Source organism: Salvelinus alpinus, chromosome 9, assembly GCF_045679555.1.
Source record: "Salvelinus alpinus chromosome 9, SLU_Salpinus.1, whole genome shotgun sequence".
NCBI lineage: Eukaryota > Metazoa > Chordata > Actinopteri > Salmoniformes > Salmonidae > Salvelinus > Salvelinus alpinus.
The window spans coordinates 75,317,260-75,333,315 of NC_092094.1; the positions used below are offsets into that span (position 1 = coordinate 75,317,260).

At 40.6% G+C, this 16,056-nt stretch overlaps 1 protein-coding gene across 1 annotated transcript; it reads right to left on the reverse strand.

Annotated features, from left to right (window-relative positions):
* Positions 1–8,073: 8,073 nt before the first annotated feature.
* LOC139530987 (uncharacterized) lies at positions 8,074–12,713 on the reverse strand. The gene is made up of 7 exons (XM_071327777.1): positions 12,531–12,713; positions 10,487–11,144; positions 9,033–9,247; positions 8,869–8,925; positions 8,701–8,779; positions 8,428–8,601; positions 8,074–8,307 (listed from the first exon to the last, which is right to left on the reverse strand). The coding sequence occupies exons 1-6, from the start codon at positions 12,711–12,713 to the stop codon at positions 8,429–8,431; spliced, it is 1,365 nt and encodes a 454-aa protein (XP_071183878.1). The 3' UTR covers positions 8,074–8,307; position 8,428.
* Between the last annotated feature and the right edge of the window lie 3,343 nt (positions 12,714–16,056).

A 16,056-nucleotide genomic window follows, 5' to 3' on the forward strand; every position in this document is an offset into this window, starting at 1 on the left:
ATTTTAAAGAGACACAACCCCCCGTGGAATCGCATCAAACAATTGCATATTTTTTCAGGGTTATTGGAATTTTAAACTTATCAAGAAATTCCCCATATGAGAGTAGATATCCATCCTTATTCAGTAACCGACCAACAAAATAATTTTATTCTCAAACCAGTTATGAAAAAAAAGAGACTTATTTTTAAATCGTATATCTTTGTTGTTCCATATAAACTATCTGTGAGGGGGAAAATTGTGTTTATACGCTAACATCCAAGCTAAAATGGCCTGCTTATGGAATTTGGCCAACTTTACTGGAATTTTATCAATATCAAAATTACATCGAAGAAAAAATTCTAAACCACCAACAGAGTCAAATAAATACTTAGGGAAGACATTCCAAATACTGTTCTGGTTCTTAACATACTTCAGAATCGAATTTATTTTAAAAGTATTATTTAGAGTATTGCAATCTAAAACCTCAAGACCTCCTTGTTCTTGGGTATTAGTGAGAATATCTTTTCGCAGATAGTGAGGCTTGTTCCTCCAAATAAAATTATAAAGAATCTTACCTAAGTCCTTTACAATTTTAGGGGGTAAGTCAAGTGATAACCAGACATAAACCGATCTGGATAACCCTTCAGCTTTGGATAATAAAACCCGACCGTAAAACGAAATATCTCTCATCAACCAGGGGTTAAATTTCTTCGTTTTCTCAATAATGGGGTTAAAGTTCAATTCACTCCTTTGTTTTTCATCCTTGCATATAACAATTCCAAGATAAGTAACCTTATCTTTAATTGGGATACCATATACTTCCTGTAAAACACAATCGATGAGTGGAAATAAGCCTGACTTATTGATATTAATGTTCAAACCTGAAACTAAGGAAAAGTCTTCAATACAGGAAACTGCTTTAGAAACCTCATTCCTGTCTCTTAGAAATATGGTGGTATCATCAGCCAGTTGACATAGTTTAAATTCTTTGCCAAGTGCTGAAACACCTTGAAAATTCCCTTTCTTGATATGAAGAGCCATAATTTGAGTAACCAATCAAAATAAAAATGGACTAATTGGGCAGCCCTGCCTAATGCCACGGCCAATATCAAATCTTTGGAATGTCCCGTGAGCTGATTTTACAGAGCTAGTACAACCACTATATAAAGTTTGGACTGCTTTAAAAAAAAAGTCACCAAACCGCAAAAAACGTATTGCTTTGAACATAAACTCATGTCCTACAGTGTCAAAAGCTTTATACAAATCAACAAACATAAGAAAACTATCATCAAGGATGAGGTCATTATAGTCAATCATATCTAAGATCAACCTGATATTATTACTAATGTGTCGACCATGCATAAAACCAGATTGTTCTTCATCAATTATATGATGCAAGCCTTGTTTCAACCTCTTAGCAAATACAAGGGCAAATCATTTCCCATCATTATTCAACAGGCTAATGGGTCTCCAGTTGTCTATATAAAGAGTATCCTTATTAGGTTTGGGAATCAAAGTAATTACACCTTGCTTTAAGGAAGCCGGAAACTCCCCTTTTTCTATTGATTCTTGAAACATAGCAAGAATGAAAGGAATCAATTTATCATTGAATGCTTTATAAAACTCGCTTATTAAACCATCATTTCCAGGGGACCTATTGTCCTTAAGGCTTTTAATACAGTATTTTATCTCAATTGCAGATAACTCATCATCACAAAAATCCCTGAAATCATTATCTATCTTCTTAGCAATGTTTGCTACATTGTCTAAGAAAAGATCCATATTGGAAGTTGGCTGGGCTGATGTTTACAGATTCTGATAAAACTGGGCAACATGCGGAGAGATTTATTTTGGATTTTCATTGGGAGTATTATTTATCATTCATTTACATATGGAAGTCTTTTCTCCTGCGATTTTTTCTAAATTAAAGAAATATTTTGTATTTCTCTCTCCCTCTTCCATCCGTTTTCGTCTTGATCTTACAAATGCTCCCCGGGCCTTTTCCTCGTAGATACAGTCTAACTGCATTTGCAATGATGATAGCTCCAGTAATTCGTGATTAGTTAGTTCAGTTTTTTTAGTATAATCCATTATTCCCTTTATGATGTCACTTTCTCTCTCTTGGCACGAGCAATTTCTTTCCCCATTGAAATAGCCAAAAGCCTTATATCAAATTTCATTAGCTCCCAGTAACTTCCAAACGTATTCATAACACAGGCACAATTCCAGTATTTATCAATAATTCCTGCTACTTCCTTCTTAAATACTCCATTCTTTAGTAAAGTCTTGTTCATATTCCAGTAACCTTTACTAACTTTTTTTGTTGACAAACCATGCATATTTATCTTTATTGAGATCCCTTTGTGGTCTGTTAAAATCCATGGTTCAATCGAGACTGTATCAACCTTGTCAGCCATATCTTCAGATATCAGCCAGAAATCAATATGGGATTGTATAGATAAATCTTTGGTACTCCATGTAAACACAATCTTATCTGGGTTCTTATGTCTCCAAATATCTAGAACACCTAACCTTAGACATATATTCCTTATCTCACAAACATAATTGCTATCCTTAGGAGGCCATCTATCTAGATTATCATGTAATACTGTATTAAAATCTCCACCCCATATTACTTTGGCCAATGGAAATTAAGACATAATTTTACTTATTTTCCTCTCAATGTCTCTAAATAAAATACAGTTAGTTGACTTGTTATTGGAAGCATAAGTATTTACAACAATGAATTGAACGTGGTTGACATCTACCAATAGTATAATCCATCTCCCTGTATTATCTACTTCATGACTCAATATATGGCCCTTAAAGTTGCCTTTTAAAATAGCGACACCTGCTGACCGATTAGTACAAAATGAAAACCAAATATCATTCCCCCATTGACACTTCCAAAACGCAGTATCTGTGGAACAGGCATGAGTTTCTTGAATTAAATAAAAGTCGGCACTCTTACTCTTAAAGATTTCCTTTTCAAAATATTACGGATTCCCCTGGCATTAATACAAAAAACAGAAATTGACATTTACTATCACAGTGACTATATGAAGAATATTAAACTTGTATACGTTCACATGAATCAGGGTTCTCACAAAAAGAAAAGTTCTTACTAGTTGCAAATAAAAACAGTCCTTTGCCCCACGCAAGTGGTTGACCTAAATTATATATATATTTTTTTTTATACAATTGCAAATAACATTGTACCATAGATTGGTAAAAACGAATAGCCATCAAGCTAACGTTAAGTGTCAGTGCGAATTTCCCTGCCATAAAAAAATATATATATATATAAAAGAAGTTTGGCTCACACAAACAATGCTCTTTCCTCAAGAAATATAAAGTTTTATCAGATGCAAATAAAAAATAAAAAACTCAGTCCTGCACAACTCACTTGATAAATCCAGCAGTCAACAAACTTGGCGTCAGCGTGAATTTCCCTTCCATTAACAAAAGCCTTGGCTCCCGCAAAGTATGCCCTTTTCCCTTCCTTCCTTGCTCTCTCAATCATCGACCACAGACGATTCCGAGCTTCTTTGTCAAATGTTGTCAGATCCTCCTTGAACCTCAGGTTGTTCTTCTTTAAATAGTCATTTTTCTTTGCACTTTTCCATGTCATATCCCTCGCTGTCCTGGAGATGAATCTCATGATCACTGGTCATGGTGGCTGGTTGCTTTCCCCATCTCTCAGCCTACTCAGGCGGTGCACTACATCCAGAGAACCTGCAACAACATTTCGCTCCTCCTCCGGGACTATTGCCCTGCAAATGTCCTTCACTCTTGCTTTGATGTTCTCGTCAGATTTTTCTGCTATTCCATAAATTCGAAGACTCCATCTACGGTAAAGGTCATTCTCGTTTACCTTTGACTCCATTTCAGTGAGTTTCTTCTCCTGCTTTGCAACCTGAATTGTCAATGTTGCGTTCTGCTGCTTCAGAGTCGATTTCTTCAGGTTAACGATATTGACAGTGTTCTTTTACACCCAATTCATGATGTCATCTGCGCTCTCTTTGATTTTAGCCGTGAGGATGCGGACGATGTTGTCATGTAGCTGGCTCATTGATGGTTCACTTCTCAGCTTCTTTGGAAGTTGCTCCTTGGTTGGAGTATTCGGGTATGAATCGCATTCACCACCCTTTGTGAGTGGTGTGAGTTTCAACAATGCCTATTTTCTCCTTGGAAGTTTCAACATCCATTATTTCAGCAACAGTTTGGTCATGTCCTGATTCCATGCTACTAGCTATGAAGACGTTAGCAGGATAACTTATTACACAACGCTGAAACTTTTCGATAGCTAGCTTGTTCGTTGGAAATCGTAAAAAATATATTTCAATGGTTTGATTAATTACAAAATTATTCAAAATAGCTACATTGTATGGTTAGATATCATATTTGGTGGAGAAAAACAAACAAATTGCAACTGCAGTCTAAAACTATAAACTTTGTGAGAAAACCCTAAAATTGTTCCTCAGCTAGAAATGTTTCACCCTCTCATGTCGCCATCTTGAGCGCCCCACCAGAACAGTATAAGGGAAAGGCAACCCACCAAGGCTTTGTGGGAGAGGAGTCCAGAAAATACAGTGCCTTCAGCACCCCTTGGGCCTTATATGAATGGAATAGAATTCCCTTTGGCTTATCAAACAGTCCCTCTGCCTTCCAACGAAGCATGGAGGAAAGTTTAGAGGGGATAAGAGATAGAATCTGTATACCATATTTGGATGACGTTCTTATTTTTAGTCAGTCATTTGAACAACATGTGGAAGATGACCATCAGGTACTCAGGCAGCGAAATAAATGGGGTATTAAACTCAGGGCTGATAAGTGTGACCTATTCAAGAATGAGGTCCGTTATTTAGGAAAAATCATTTCTGCTGAGGGTTACAGAATGGATGTTAAAGAAATTGTAGCAGTGCAAGAACTGGTAAACAGGCCACCAACAAACGTGAAAGAGCTGAGGAAACTACTGGGGTTTATAGGGTACTATATGGGTTATGTACAGAACTTTTCACAACATGCTAAATGTCTCTATGACTTACTGGCAGTGAAGTCGGGAGACCCCAGCATCCGGGAAGCGAAGTACCAAGGTAGCGATGCAGTCAGGACAGGCTCTTTCCCACCAGAAAGTTATATGGGAAGATGCTCACCAGAGAGCATTAGAACACTTGGTGAGTGTGTTGACTAATCCACCTGTGCTTGCTTACCCAGATTTCAAGGACCCTTTTATCCTGCATGTTGATGCCTCTGAAGAGGGATTGGGAGGGGTGTTATACCAATGACAAAGTGGCAAACTGAAAGTCATTGGACATGGCTCCCGCACCCTGACTCAAGCAGAGAGAAACTATCACCTTCACTCAGGGAAACTGGAATTCTTGGCCCTCAAATGGGCAGTGACTGAGCGGTTCCGAGATGACCTATTTTATGCTCCCTCTGTGACAGTGTACAGTGATAATAACCCCTTGACAGATGTACTAACCACAGCAAGACTGAATGCCACCGGTCATCGCTGGGTGGCAGAGCTGTCTGACTTTAATCTCACACTGAAGTATCGTCCTGGAAAGGTAAACACTGACGCAGACTTTCTGTCACGCTCTCCTTTGCATGCTGAACATTACATGGAAGAATGCACAGAGAAACACTCACTTGAGATGGTAAAAGCAACACTCAATAATGTTCAGACACAACAGAATGACTGTGTAATGTGGATATCCACGGTCACACTAACAAGATGAGCTGTCATGGTGGGGTGGAACAGTTACAGACCGACTGTCTCCACACGATATCATGCAGGCTCAGTTAAAGGATGCGGCTGTATCGAGAATCTTGGAAGTGAAAAGTCAAAGGACTAAGCCTAAACCAACAGAATGTCAACAAGAGTCATACAAAGTCAAACAGTTACTGCAAGAGTGGAACAGGCTCCATGTCTCACCAGATGGATTATTACAAAGGAAAACAGCAAAAAGGACACAAGTTGTGGTACCAAGTCAGTATAGAACACTGATTTACAAGTACTTACACACTGAAAGGGCCCATCTAGGAACAGTGTTGAACTTATGACAACATGACATTGAACACTTTATCACCAAAGTGTTTAAGTGTATCAAACAAAATAAACCCAGTGTAATAACTAGGGCCCCAATGCAACATGTACGAGCTACAGCTCCCTTCCAGATGATTTCAATTGACTATGTGCATTTGGAGAAAAGCAGAGGGGGCTACGAGTACATTTGAGTTATTTTAGATAACTTTACAAAATTTGCACAAGCCTACCACACCAGAAATAAGTCAGGGAAAACTGCAGCAAAAAAGCTTTTCGATGATTTTTCCCCAAAGTTTGGCTTTGTGTCAAAAATCCGTCATGATCAGGGAAGAGAGTTTGAAAATCAGTTATTCAGAGCCTTGCAGAACTGTACGGGAATAGCCAATTCCAGAACCTCTCCATATCATCCACAGGGGAATCCGGTGGAGAGATTTAACCGTACACTGTTGTCAATGTTGCGCACACTAGATGAAGAGAAAAAGGCCAACTGGGGTGGTTATCTGAACAAGGTCATTCATGCATATAATTGTACCACCAGTGATGCTACTGGGTTCTCACTGTATTTCCTGCTATTTGGAAGGGCTCCACTGCTACCTGTTGACCTTGTCTTTGGGTTACAGATAAAGGAACAGGAGAAATCATACCAGGATTATGCTAAGAAGTGGCAGCAACAGATGGCTGAAGCCTATGACATCGCCAGTAGAAACATGGAGAAATCAACAGCAAAGGGAAAAGCCTACTACGATCGGAAGAAAATGAGTTCGGTTCTGGTCTCAGGGGATCGTGAACTGGTGAGGAACATGTCAGAATGTGGGGGGCCGGGAAAGCTAAGATCACACTGGGAGGACCAAATACATGTGGTGGTAACCAGGAAAGGTGATGACAGCCCTGTCTATGAGGTCAAACCCGAGAGGGGTACAGGCAGGGCCCGGGTTCTGCATCGCAATATGCTCATGTCATGTAATTCCCTACCATTTGAGGAACCTGTTGAAACACCCAGTAGAGGTCTGTGGAGAAGGGATCCACCCCAGCAAAAGCAGCAAAATGGGGAGAGTGCTGAGTCTGAGAGCTCAGATGAGGATTCTTATCCAGTATTCATCAATAGGCCACTTAGGGATGAAGAGAGCAGACAGAGTAGCACACAACTAGTATCAGATAATAGTGAGGAACGGGGTCAGACTGATAGAAACTTCACTGTGAAGGAGTGCCAGCCAGTCCTCAGAGAGAGCCCGGAAGGACAGGGGTAAATATGGAAACAGCTGAGGGCTCAGAGACTCAATCGTCTCATGATGAAGTGGACACTGATTCATCGGGGTCACCCATGACCTTGCCCTGCCGTTCAGCCCGGCAGACGAGGCCCAGAGACATTCTAACCTATAACACTTTAGGGCTGACAAACTCTGATCAGGATACCAACTAGAGATGTTCTGATCTGTATATATTTTCTCATTTACCTTTACTAATTACAGTGTGATAATGTTTAGTGGGGGTTGCGTCTTTGCCCATAAAGGCAGACTGGATATGTCTATATAGTTATATGGCTGTTAGGCCAGTTTTCTCCATTGTTCTCATGACCAGTACTTCGATCTTCTGTTTGTTTTGAGGCCAGTGAAATGTTTGGGACAACATTTCATTTTTGCAGGGGGGTGTTGTAAGGGGCTTAATACAGTTGTATTCCAGCCACTAGGGAGTACTCTGGTGAAGCCCATGGGAAATAAAGAAATATAGTTTAAGTAAATTGGGAAGAGTAAGCTTGAAAAACTAAAGAAAGACTGTAAACGGCTGTTACCTGTGCTGACATGATTAAAAGTGAAGTAAACCGTACTTTTCGCATTGTAGTTTATATGATAAGCTCATTGGAAGGGTAACATATACAGGATGTACATAAATGGGCGTAAACACGTGACACAGAAAATAAAAATATTGACATTAGGAATTCAAAATGCATTTAAATCTTTTTTGTTCTGTCTATGGAATACATAAAACAATATATTTAAAAAAAAAGATGTGTATAAAATATACTTGTCTGTACAATAAGTAAATCCAAAATGCACAAAAATATGTTTTTGTAATGTCTAAAATAAAATATATTTGTATAATATATACTTGTCTGTAACGTAAAGCAATGCAGAAGCAATAAGCATTGTAAATTATGATAGAACACATCAAATTAATGTGAACATGAGGACACAAAGGAGAGATTTAATTAAAAGATAATCTTTTAATACATTTTTAATGCTGAAAAAATCTTTGTATGGCAAATCCACTGGGAAAATGGCCTGTTGGAGAAAAATAAAACATCCTTAATATCCTTGCTACTTCAGCAATTTGCTATGTTAAAGTAAAATCGTAGTTAATGATGAATGGATATAATTTGGAAGGATTTTCCAGAGTCATACCTCAGTAGGGTAGAGTGTCAGGTGGCACAACCATTGGTGCCATGAGGTCAAAGTGTGAAGGAGGGAGCAAGCCAGAGAGCTGTCTAGGAAGCAGTCCAGGCCCATAGCTTGGAGGCTTTGAGTTGGTCCCATCATTGTAATGCATTGTAGGGTATCTGCTGCCCCATAGACCTGCTGGTAGTGGGAAAGGCGTTAGCAGGAGACCACCAGAGACATCTATGATTGGCTGACACAGTCTTGGTTAAACCACATGTATTCTAAAGCAATATTCACCTGCTTTCATAGAGTAAGGATTCACTTTCCCCTGATATCCATATGTCCCCATCGGTGGAGGTGGTGGTACACACTTGTTCTGTAAAACACATCAACACATTTTCCAAATTGTTAGTAATATTATCACAGTTCAAATACAATGGTTGTTCACTGAATTTAAGTGTGTACCTCAGCCTTGGGCTCAGTTTTGTTAACCCATCTGTGCAGATTTGGATCCCAGACAATCTGAGGAAGAAGATTATTAGCAATGTGAAGCAAGCCACACATTTTTTTTTTTTAAATCCACTCAATTGTCTCTACATAGAATATAGTGTTAAGAACCAGTTCCTTACAGATCTGTCTTTGTCCTCAGGTAGATGAACCTCCTTATTAGCTCTTCCACTCCCAAAGACCCAGCTGAGCCAGCCTCCACTGTTATTGTGAACAGCAGGGGTCTCGGGCTCAGCCACCGGCCGGCTGCCAGTCTGGCACTGAGGGTTGGCCTCGGAGTGTTCCGGCTTGGTGATGGACATCATATCAGGATGCTCAACATATCTAAGTCGGACATCTGTAATAAGTGGGAGAAGTCAGGCCACTCTGCTCATGTCACCATACAGAACAATTACTAGCTGATAGGTAGGAACGTCTCGCTCTGATACTCTGTTACAACCCAATCTTAACCTACACGCAGTCACAGGGATTACTGGGAGGTTACTCCAGGACTCTGCGATCGCATTGTTTTGGTTGCAAAATCAACAATTCCCTGCATATTATGTGAGGGCTTACAAATTTGACCAATCACCAAACTATTTCTGCATAAAATAGTCACATCACAATATTATCGCATAGAACTGACCCATTACCACAGTACAAAAAGAGGGCTCGCAATTTCAACCAATCACCGCACATTTACTGTATAATATGGTTCAATCAAGCCACACGTCACAGTTTTTCCCTTGTCAGCGCATTCTTGCAACAAATTGGACAAAACAATTTCATATTGCCATGCAAAATGTCATAATTGTCGCTGCAAAACCTAGCATATTTATCCGCAAATATCCAAAAAATGCATGCGAAATCCTGGAGAGATTCACCGGAGTATGAAAATGTATACACTCACTACTGTAAGTCGCTCTGGATAAGAGCGTCTGCTAAATGACTAAAATATAAAAGTAAAATGGAGCTAAACCTGTTTTATGTAGACAATGCATGAAAGTATTACAGCTATACACTCACATGAGCCAAACATTTAATCTGTCACTGTCACGATCGTCGTAAAGATGAGACCAAGGCACAGCGTGAGTAGAGTTCCACATCATTTTAAATCAACTGAACCTCACCTAACCAAACTAAACTAAACTAAGCTAAGCTAAGCTAAGCTAAGCTAAGCTAAGCTAAGCTAAGCTAAGCTAAGCTAAGCTAAGCTAGACGTGACGCTACAGGTGTGCACTCAGGCAACTCAATGTAGACAAGATCCCACAACACAAACGATAAAAATGGCTACCTAAATATGATCCCCAATCAGACAACAATAAACAGCTGTCTCTGATTGGGAACCATATCAGGCCAACATAGACATACAAAACCCCTAGACATACAACACCCTAGACATACAACAACCCTAGACATACACAAAACCCTAGACATACAAAAACCCTAGAAATACAAAACTAGCGTTCCCACCCTAGTCACACCCTGACCTAACCAAAATATATAGAAAAACAGAGATATCTAAGGTCAGGGCGTGACAATCACAAATTATTCTCACGCTATCACAATGGTAATTTCTTTACTAAGGTTAAGTGACCTCTTCTCTTGGAATAGAAATCCACAGGTGGAGTACACGCTCCACCATCCCATTTCCACAGTGGTGCCACCATGGGGATGATAGGAGGTGGTTGTGGATGATTGTTTCCATTCTTCACAGGGACACTGGCTGTGAGGAGGATCTCCTCCCTCTCTGCAGGGACACTAGCCTTTGGGACGATCCACTCCCTGTGCGCAGGGACGCTGGCCTTTGGGAAGATTCCCTCCCTCTCTGTAGGGACACTAGCCTTTGGGACAATCCCCTCCCTGTGCGCAGGGACGCTGGCCATCAGGAGGATCAACTCTTTTTGTGCAGGGATGAGTCCTGATGCTCTGAGGATCTTCTTCTTCTGCACAGTGATAGAAGCTGCTGGAAGAATCCCCTCCCTCTGTGCAGTGATGATGGCTGCTGGGAGAATCCCATCCCTCTGTGCAGGGACATTGGCTGTTCGGACATTCCCCTTCCTCTGTGCAGGGATGAGGCCTGATGCTCGGAGGATCTTCTCCTTTCGCACAGTGACAGTAGCTGCTGGAAGAATCCCCTCCCTCTGTGCAGGGACACTGGCTGTGAGGAGGATGTCCTCCCTCTCTTCAGGGATGAGGCCTGATGCTCGGAGGATCTCCTCCCTCTGCACAGCAACTTCGGCTGCTGTGATGATCTGCAGGTATAATATAGAGCATATAGTCATTCCCTAAAAAATCAACCACTTGGAATCTATAACATCATTGACACATACACTGAGTGTATTAAACATTAAGAACACTTTCTCTTTCCGTGACATAGACTAATCAGGTGAAAGCTATAATCCCTTATTGATGTCAATTGTTAAATCTTCTTCTCAGTGTAGATGAAGGGGAGGAGACAGGTTAAAGAATGATTTTTAGACATTTGAGACATGGATTGTGTATGTGTGTCATTCAGAGAGTGAATAAGCAAGACAAAAGATTTCAAGTCCCTTTTAACAGAGTATGGTAGTAGGTGCCCGGCGCACCGGTTTGTGTCAAGAACTGCAATGCTGTTGGGTTTTTCACGCTCAACAGTTTTCCCTGAGTATCAAGAATGGTCCACCACCGGGGGGGGGGGGGTTGGGCAACTCAATAGGAAGGTGTTCTTAATGTTTTGTTCACTCAGTGTAGATCAATCCCTAGCATATACTTTCATTTGTATGTGTACTGATACTGTAAATACACAAATTATATTAATGTTATCTACAATATATTATAATACCGTAAGCCTCCCTGCTGCAGGGGCATTTCCTCCTACAATCTTGAGCTGATTTTCTTCACTTTAGCAATATTTTGTATCTTTGTTAATTTTCACATTTATTGTGTTTGGAATGGCACTGTTACTACAGGAGATGATGCTATCATAAAGCATTTGATGTAAGTATGTAGGACAATTACCCATAATGCTCACTGACTGAACATTCAAAATTACCATGGCAATTATTAACGCATTCACATGCCATCGGAAACTTGGAACCTCAGAGTTAAAATGAATTGAAGTTATTAGCGTAGATCTTCCTACTGGTTGATTCTGATACTTCACAAGTGGGAAACTTGAAATCATCTTTCCATAACGAGTTAGCGAGTCAGAAATGTCAGAATTTCCTAGTTCCGACTTGAAGGGCCTTTATGATGTAGGGCAGGTCAGTAACCAAATTATTTTACTGTGCCCAGTCGCACACAGACTTTTATGGTCACACAAGTTGCCACCGGTGGATTCAAAATGAGTAGCTTAACAATTATTTACATGGTACCAGTTACATTTGCAACCAAATTATTTTTCTGTGATAAATCAATAATAGTTGCACACATAGGGTAACAGTCAGCAATTGACAGTGAGCAATGAGCAAGATAAGCATAGACGGGAAGTTGACAATAGCTTATTATTAGTGTATATAAATTGTATTTCTATGGTTGCAGTCCTCAAAGATTGAATTGCATTGAATTGAATTTATCAGATCCAATGATTTACTGCCCGTAGGGTGGGGTAACGCTAGTCATCATTATTATAATCACCATCTCAATCATTATCACCATACCATCATAGACTTATTCTTCTGTATCTGAGACTCATCTGACACTACCTTAGATATGGCAGTCTCCAACTCAATACACTGCCCCTGCATGGTGTTCAGCGTCCCCTGCATGTAGTTAATCGACTGCTTAACATCGTTCAGCAGGATCTGAATCTCAAGCCTGCAAGAAATCAGGTGGTTCAACATACTGAGATGATGACAGGCTTCTGACCATGCCCATTGGACCATCTTTAGGATTCTTTCTCACTTAACACCAATCTTATTAGGAATGTAACTTTGTGCATATGATGTTACTATAGTGTTATTTAGAAGAAAAAAAGTGTACTTTGTCAGGCGCCAAAAGGATGACGGGTTGTCTCCCTGCTCCAGTGAGCTCTGCTGGCAGGTCTTGCTCTCTGTTGGAGGAACGGGAGCCAAATTAGAGGAAAAATATCTGGTTGTTCAGCAATGAAACATTCATGGCATAATGGGGATTGTCCTTCCCTGTGAAAAGAATAACAGCTGGGGTTTACTTTCTCACTTTTAGATCATGTAAAACAATCGTTAAACCCATCAGAAGTGTAGTGCTTACCTCCATGAAAATATTGGTCCCTGTTATTTTGGGCGGCATTGTCCCAATGTTGACCACTAGTTCCAACTTGTGATGAGAAGGTCTTGATGAAACGATCAAGTCAACATTTTGTTAGACATTTCAGAGATAGCATTAACAATTGTACATGAGACAGTGCTTCCAGATATTGAGGTATCTTCCTTCTGAGGTATGTAAAAAAAATCTGGTGTGTGAGTACTCACATGAAAGGTATCCATGATTCTTGATTAAGCCAATCATGTATGTGATTACCATCCTATGGGTCAGGAGCTGGAATTATTGCTACACAGCTTTCAGGCGACTTTATGTCTTGGGCCTGGATGAATCATTGAAATACAAGTAATATTGTGAATTTGTGATGCATAATTGCCATTGTAATTTGGAATATTCCATCAAAGTTATTTGTTCTGACAGTCAAAACAACAAACTTTTACGATTAATCACTTGACTGGAGTAACTTGAGTTCGGAACTAAAAGATTAAAAGTAGGCTATAGCTTGACGCATATCTTTACCTTGGACAAGCTTATCCAAAAGGCCTATTCAGTCCTGCGTGAAGATACCTTTAGGCAGATAAAAGCGCGGTACGGTTTGAGACACGCTCCGTATTGTGAATCTGTCACACTGATATAAAAGCACGTTTTCATTTATCATTTACACTGTAGTTTTAAACAATACCGTGGGTTCCATGGAACGTCACAAACATATTCGGCCACTTGCGTCACAGATTACAGTCACTGAACATGGTTTAATAGCTATATTGGCTATATGTAGTATATGCACATCGTATTGAATTGAGATTACATTTACTGCACCACTGAAACTATTTAGCCTAATCCTATGAGGATCATACACTGCTCAAAAAAATAAAGGGAACACTAAAATAACACATCCTAGATCTGAATGAATGAAATATTCTTATTAAATACTTTTTTCTTTACATAGTTGAATGTGCTGACAACAAAATCACACAAAAATTATCAATGGAAATCAAGTTTATCAACCCATGGAGGTCTGGATTTGGAGTCACACTCAAAATTAAAGTGGAAAACCACACTACAGGCTGATCCAACTTTGATGTAATGTCCTTAAAACAAGTCAAAATGAGGCTCAGTAGTGTGTGTGGCCTCCACGTGCCTGTATGACCTCCCTACAACGCCTGGGCATGCTCCTGATGAGGTGGCGGATGGTCTCCTGAGGGAACTACTCCCAGACCTGGACTAAAGCATCTGCCAACTCCTGGACAGTCTGTGGTGCAGCGTGGCGTTGGTGGATGGAGCGAGACATGATGTCCCAGATGTGCTCAATTGGATTCAGGTCTGGGGAACGGGCGGGCCAGTCCATAGCATGAATGCCTTCCTCTTGCAGGAACTGCTGACACACTCCAGCCACATGAGGTCTAGCATTGTCTTGCATTAGGAGGAACACAGGGCCAACCGCACCAGCATATGGTCTCACAAGGGGTCTGATCTCGGTACCTAATGGCAGTCAGGCTACCTCTGGCGAGCACATGGAGGGCTGTGCGGCCCCCAAAGAAATGCCACCCCACACCATGACTGACCCACCGCCAAATCGGTCATGCTGGAGGATGTTGCAGGCAGTAGAACGTTCTCCACGGCGTCTCCAGACTCTGTCACGTCTGTCACGTGCTCAGTGTGAACCTGCTTTCATCTGTGAAGAGCACAGGGCGCCAGTGGCGAATTTGCCAATCTTGGTGTTCTCTGGCAAATGCCAAACATCCTGCACGGTGTTGGGCTGTAAGCACAACCCCCACCTGTGGACGTCGGGCCCTCATACCACCCTCATGGAGTCTGTTTCTGACTGTTTGAGCAGACACATGCACATTTGTGGCCTGCTGGAGGTCATTTTGCAGGGCTCTGGCAGTGCTCCACCTGCTCCTCCTTGCACAAAGGCGGAGGTAGCGGTCCTGCTGCTGGGTTATTGCCCTCCTACGGCCTCCTCCACGTCTCCTGATGTACTGGCCTGTCTCCTGGTAGCGCCTCCATGCTCTGGACACTACGCTGACAGACACAGCAAACCTTCTTGACACAGCAAACCTTCTGTAAGCATTACTGTAAATCTCTTTGGATAAAAGCGTCTGCTTTCAAATCTCTAACTCTCACACATATTTACAATCTCGCGATGTTTATTTCTGGCGCTTTCACGTTTGCGGGATTTTGTGAAGTAAATGACGCGCAGGAGAGCTCCTTGAAATCAGCGACATTAACGGGTCCAAATCGAGCAAAAAGCTTCAAATTAAAAGTCCATCGTTTACTTGAACACATCACAAATTGTGGTATATTTCCCTGTTTCAAGATGCGTTCTGTTTCGTTTCTCTGATCTCTGAAAAGTAATTTAGGTTTTCAATATTCTTTATTAAATAATATCTGGAATAATAGTTTAATTTCCATTCCACTAGATGGCACTATCCCCTATGCTATTCTCTGTCAGGGGTCTGAGGATTCTGAAACAAAATAGTTTAGGCTCTTGAAACGCATCGGTGTGTTGGTAGATGTGCTGTACATTGTTATAAACACCTATTACACTGCTATAGACTTATTATCAATGTCATTCACTGTTATAAACACATACTACATTATAAATGATGATCCTGTGTAGAGCATGCCGATCCTACCACCAGGGTTGTGGGTTCGATTCCCGGGGCAACCCATACGTAAAATGCATGTGCAAATGACTGTAAGTCGCTTTGGATGAAAGCATCTGCTAAATGGCATATATTATGATTACATTGTTTAAACAACAGGCCTACAATGTGAAAGTCTATTGCTTTTTCAAATTAATATTTGTGTTGGAACTTTACATCAGTTGGAAAGGCAGCACATGTATCTGTTTAATTACTACCTGATTCAAAAGTTGTGGACAGAAATGTGGGTATACTATAATACAAGTTAAAATAAAATAATGACAAGCACATCTTGTTA

Coding starts and splice junctions, on each gene's coding strand:
- LOC139530987 (XM_071327777.1), bottom strand. CDS start 12,713: ATGTTGAACCACCTGATTTCTTGCAGGCTTGAGATTCAGATCCTGCTG. Junction 8,926..9,032: donor CTGAGGACAAAGACAGATCT/GTAAGGAACTGG, acceptor CTTCTTCCTCAG/ATTGTCTGGGATCCAAATCT. Junction 8,602..8,700: donor TCCTTACTCTATGAAAGCAG/GTGAATATTGCT, acceptor TCCCACTACCAG/CAGGTCTATGGGGCAGCAGA.